Source organism: Cornus florida, unplaced genomic scaffold, assembly GCF_030987335.1.
Source record: "Cornus florida cultivar Cherokee Brave unplaced genomic scaffold, ASM3098733v1 CherokeeBrave_3.0.0_Hap2_Chr04, whole genome shotgun sequence".
Taxonomy (NCBI): domain Eukaryota; kingdom Viridiplantae; phylum Streptophyta; class Magnoliopsida; order Cornales; family Cornaceae; genus Cornus; species Cornus florida.
In genome coordinates, this window is record NW_026775574.1 from 10,074,888 (window position 1) to 10,080,769 (window position 5,882).

General features: G+C 49.4%; 1 protein-coding gene across 1 annotated transcript; it reads right to left on the minus strand.

Moving 5' to 3' along the window:
- Window positions 1–328: 328 nt before the first annotated feature.
- On the minus strand, window positions 329–1,720 carry LOC132304703 (uncharacterized). The gene has a single exon (XM_059802433.1). It carries the CDS (start codon window positions 1,718–1,720, stop codon window positions 329–331), a length of 1,392 nt encoding a protein of 463 aa, XP_059658416.1.
- Window positions 1,721–5,882: the final 4,162 nt, after the last annotated feature.

The following is a 5,882-nucleotide window of genomic DNA, read 5'->3' on the forward strand; positions in this document are numbered from 1 at the left end:
GATTGTACAATTTTTTCCAGCCCTGGTGTTTGTACTCGTGTGTTTGCTTCAAGACTTCACGGGCCTCGGTTAGACTAACACATCGCTTAGCATTACCGTCAAAGCCTTGCCTCATTAACTCACCGTTACAGATAAAGAATTGCCCGACATCCTTCCTAAGCAGCGCGGCCTCCTCAGGATCCTGTGGGAGCGATCGCTTTTCAAGATACTCCATATACTTCAGCCTCCAGTCCTCCTCAATATTGGCCACACATTGGGCTTCCTCGAGTTGGTTTTGGCACTTTGGACATGCCTTTTGAACAACCGCTGCATCTTTTGCCATTGTCGATCAGTAGTATCCCTGCCTTTGTATTTTTCGATACAGGCTCAGTGAGTTGTCGCCACACGTGTGCTTATGAACCTCGTTCAAAACTCGACTGGCCTCCTGTTTCCCGATGCATCTCGCCAAGGTTCCACCGGGTGCTATAAAATACAACACTCCGAGGTACAGAGTGTAATTTTTGAGCACTTGCAAGGGAATTTCTTCTGCATTGCCTTTCAATTGGGCTTCATACGGGCTTCGCCAGTCCTCCTGACTTCTTCGTTCAACAAATTCTTCATCATGCAAGCAGGATTCCTCTCTTTTTTGGATTCGAATATCCACCGATTTCCCTGCAATTTCAGCTTTAGATCCCAAGGTTGCCAGGGCATCCGGGTGTGGATTAGCTGTCCAAGGTGCATAAGTTATGCAGAGCTTGTCAAAATTACTGTTAAGTTTTTGAATGATTGTTCTGTACGCCGCCAACGCCAGTTCCTTGATGGCATAGGATCCATCCAACTGCTTCACCACCAAATTTGAGTCACCCTGGACACGCAACCGCTTGATCTTAGCTTCCCGTGCTGCCAATAAGCCTAATACCAGGGCTTCATATTCTGCCGTATTGTTGGAGCATCCGAAAGTGAGTTTAAATGATAAATTTTGGACTTTCCCTTGCTCGGGTGTTAGCACTACTCCCGCGTCGCCCCCTGTGGAGGTTGACGATCCGTCAAACGACAGGGTCCACATCATGCTTTGATCCGCGCAACAGGCCGACCCGAACTCGTCATGGGGCAAGTCATCGTGCACTGGCTCGAAGTTTCCAGAAGGGAATTGGGCTATCAAGTCTGCCATAGCCTGACTGAAGATGGCGCGGGGTGCGAAGCACTGGATATCGAACTCGGCCAACATTAGAAGCCAGCGCGCCACTCTTCCCGCGATAATGGGTCGCGAGAGCAGGTACCTTAAAGGATCACATTTGGTGATGAGGTGAATGGTATGAGCCAAAAAGTAATGGCGAAACTTTTTGGCCGCAAATGCTAAAGATAGACAGTGGCGTTCTATCGGAGAATAGCGCGCTTCAGCTCCTTGAATGATTCGGCTTATGTAACACACAGAGCATTCCCGGCCATCCTTCTCCTGGGCGAGAAGCGCTCCTATGGAGCGTTTAGTCGACGTGATGTAAAGTCTGAGGGGGACCCCGATCTGGGGAGCTATCATAGTAGCGGTTGATGCTAACAACTTTTTGAGTTGGTCAAAAGCCTGTTGATGATCCTCATTCCACCTAAACTCGGAGCCTCCTTTCATCAAGGTGCCAAAAGCGTGCGTTACCTCTGTAAGCGTTGGTATGAAGCGTCGTAGGTACGAGACCCGCCCTACCAAACTCTTTAGTTGTTTGAGGGACTGCGGCGGTGGCATCTCCATGATGGCCTGAGCCTTACTCTCCTCAATATCCACACCTTGCCGATGGACCAGAAATCCTAGGAATCAGCCGACTTCGACACCAAAGGCGCATTTCAACGGGTTCATTCTCAACTTGTACTTTCGACACCTCTCGAAAACGCTTCTCAAGTCAGCTAAATGATCAGCCCGAGCTTGCGATTTTACCACCAGATCATCCACATAATCTTCTAATTGCCTATGCAACATGTCATGGAAAACAGCTGTCATGGCTCGTTGATAGGTAGCCCCGGCGTTCTTTAGGTCAAAGGGCATAACAGTGAAGTAGAAATTCCCCATGGGGGTACGAAATGCCGTTTTTTCCGCATCACACGGTGCCATTCTGATCTGATTGTACCCGTTATATCCATCCATGAAAGAGAACATTTCGTGCCCTGAGGTGGAGTCTACCAAGCTATCAATCATAGGGAGCGGGAAATCATCTTTAGGGCATGCCTTGTTCAAATCTCTGAAATTAACACAAATCCTGATCTTTCCATTTTTTTTTCTTTACTGGGACCACATTTGCCAGCCACGTAGGATGCTCAATCGGTTTGATAAAGCCGGCTCGTAAAAGCCGCTGTACCTCCTCTGTTATTTGTAACTCGAGCTCTGGTCGGAAACTCCTTTGCGCTTGCTTGATTGGGCATGCGTCTGGTCGCACATTAAGATGATGAGCCACTACCCGAGGGTCCAATCCTGGCATTTCTTCGTACGTCCAGGCAAAGACATCTTCAAACTCCTTGGCTATTAATGCCAGCTTTTCATTTTGTTCCAACTGCTTGCTTACATAGACCCTCCGGTGACAACCGTCAGCGGCAAGATTGACCTCCTCCAGCTCTCCCTGGGTAAGTCGGACAGACTCGGCTTCCATTTTGATCTCGTCTTTATGACAAGGAGACTCCGCGTGACATGTCTCCACACGGGGGCGCGGCCTCGCCCGAGATCGTGCCCCCCAACACCGTCATAAGCGGTAGGCGATCCTCCCATCGGCCAAACGTACTCTCTTGCAAACGGCCGGCCCCTTCTGACTGGTATTGGCTCCTGGCATCTTTTCACTTCCTTGTCGGTCGATGGCCTCCCACTTCGGCAGAGAGAAGGCCTTCAACGGTTGGGGTTCTTCCGCCTCCTCTAGTTCATTAAAGAATGCAGCCTCCACCATATGAGATTCCCTGCTGGTGAACGGCCGATCAGAGCAGCGGACCGTTACTTGCTTCCCGTTCCAGAACCCTTTCATACACTGGTGGTACGAAGATGGAACAATTCCAAACTTATGCATCCAACCGCGACCCATAAGTAAGTGATAAGAAGTGTCTGAGTCAATGACATGGAACTTAACTGGGCCTTTGAATTTTCCAATAACCAAATCGGTTGTCACATATCCCTCAGTTCTCCGAATATCACTCCCAAATCCGGCAATTTCAGTCGACTTCCGGATAAGCTTCTCACTCGGTAATCCAGAGCGACGGAAGATTTCCAACGGCATGATGTTGAGGGATGAACCATTGTCAAGAAATGCCCGCTTGAGTTCAACCCCATTAAGAGAGGCCGTAACATACAACTGCCTGTTGTGCGGTGTAGGAACACATTTGTCTTCTTCAGTAAAGACTATGGCCAAACCGGTCGATCTCTGAGGTACTGGGAGCGATGTGATCGACGCGACCTCCTTTACACTTTCCTTTGCTGCCAACAACAGGAATGTAGCAATTTCTTTCTGAGCAAGAGGACAGAAATCCATCTTCTGAAGGATATTTTTTACTGAAGCGGTTTCCAGCAATCGGAATGCATCGAGATCGTTTGCCCTTACCAGTGCGACCTGGGCGACACTGTCCCCATGCTGATTGTAGTCATTGCTGGTGGGGGAAGCATCCTCCTCGACTCGCTCTCCATCATTTGCTACGCCGGAGACCATCATTGCAACCCCTCGGTCATGTGCAGGAAACGGTTCCTCCCTCACATCCCTGGGAGGTAGAATGAGTTCACCGTTAGCAATCCGTCTATGGAAAGTATTTCGCAAGGCCCAACAATCGTAGGTAGGGTGGCGAGTGTGCCGATGATACATGCAGTATTTAGGGTGAGTCATTTCTTCTACAGTAGGCTCACGAAGAACCTCAGGCAGTCTGATATCTCCATGTTGGATCCACTTCTTAAGAATGGTTTCCACTTCTTCCGGAGTGCATGGGCATGGAGGAGGTGCTTCGTCCGGATTCTTTGTACGAGGGGCGCGGGCTGGCCTCGCATTCCTTTTGCTGTTTGGCTTATCTGCGGCCGAAACCTGGGGTCTACGTCTGCCTCGGTACTCTTCTTGTGTAGCGCCCTGTGCACAGATAGCGAGGTTACTTGCCAAATTCCAAGATGCCTCTATTAAATCAGCAAAGGTGGGTAACTTTAAGTTAATGAGATGGATTCGGTAGGATCCCTGCATGCCCTGTATGCATATCTTGGCCAGTGCCTCTTCTTCGTGGGTTTCGTAACATTCCATGGCTCGATCATGAAATCTATGGACATACGTAAGCAGGTCCTCACCGGGTCCTTGAATCTCTTTGGTCAAAGAGAGAGTAGTCACCCTTTCTTCCGCCTGAAAGAACTTTGATTGGAAAATCGTGGCTAATTGGTTCCAGGTAGTGAGCGACCCAGACTCTAAATTTGCATACCATTTGTAGGCCCTATCTGTGAGAGTTTTTGAGAACTCTCTAAGTCGCAGTGTGTGATCGTTTCCAAAGGGCCCCAAAGCTTCAATAAACCGGACCAAATGCTCTCGCGGATTCCCTTTTCTCCCATCAAATTTGCTAAACTTAGGGGTCAGATACCCTGGGGGATAAGGGAGAAATGCAATGGATTACGCATAGGGTGGTTCGGGAGCCGCTTCCTGCATTAGCATGTTTTTTTCATTTCGTAGTAGTACTTGCAGATCCGCCATAGTTACATATGGTGACTGCTGCACGAGATTTTGTTGACATCCGAGCTCCTCTGATCCCCTATTCTCGCGCCGTGCCTCTCTTCGACTGGTGCTCGGCATACTCAACCTTGCAGGTGACGTGAGGGGAGTGCTGAAAAGAGTTAGACGGGCCCGAGGCGGCGCGTCTCGCGACCGTGTACATCGGCCAGCGGCTCGTCTTACTTTAGCTGATGATGAGAGCGAATGTCGTGTCAAGTTTTCTAGGGTCACGTGTTCCCAAGCAAACTCGTCGGAAGGGACGCTGCTTGGGCCTAAATCTCGTCGAGGTACCCCTCTATCAACAATCTCCCGCAACAACGTCACCACTTCTCTTTGCGTGCCCTCTAACTGCTCCATTCTATGAGATAAAGCATTGTGAGCTTCGACCAGGGCATCATGATAGATAATCCTGGTCCCAGGAAAATACGACCCAGGCATACTCACAGATTCGTTATAGCCCTCATCTAAAGCAGGGCTAGTTTGAGAAGGTGGACTGATCTCCCGTATGCTTGACATATGCGAAGCGTTCCTCCCCAGTGAAGTCGCCAAAATGTTGATGATAGTTCGTGAGTAGGATGAGGAGATCGTTCCACGTAAGTCAAGAGATCTGAGATCAGTATCCAAGTGGAGATCCAAGCAACACAAGGGATTATCTAAGTATGAAGATTAAGAAAGGGAAGGCCGACCTCGGTACCGCGCAACCTCGAGCTTATCAGAGGATAAGTGTTAATGTGGTGGTTGTGTGTTTTTAAGGCTGATTAACATCCTTATTTATAGTGTTTTCTTCCTCGGTCAATATCTTTTGGTCCTTCAGCTGAGCCCGCTCTTGTCCACAGGTTTAATGGTCTCTTCCTCTGATGGATGAGACACTGATGGATGGGTAGCGGCGCTTTGCCCCCCGGTCAAAGGAGGTAACGGCGCTCCCTAATTAATGCGGGTCTTATCAAATGTCTTTCGCAATTAATGCATTGCTTATCCTTTATCGCTCGAGCTTAGACACCGAGTATTCTTTCCCCCTTGTGCTGGCCCCGGATTGAGGCGACCCCTTAGATCTCAGCCACCTATCCACATGTCTTCAGATTCCCGTGCTTTAGTGGGGATAAGCCCCTTTTCGAGGTCCTGCCTTCATGACCTCGCAGGTTCCCATCCCGGTTCTACCCCGAGGTCTTCTTCGCCAAGAAGTTCCGCGTGTACACAGGTTAGTCGAGG

Excerpts from the sequence above, each read along its gene's own strand:
- LOC132304703 (XM_059802433.1), bottom strand. The coding sequence starts at position 1,720 with ATGGAGATGCCACCGCCGCAGTCCCTCAAACAACTAAAGAGTTTGGTA.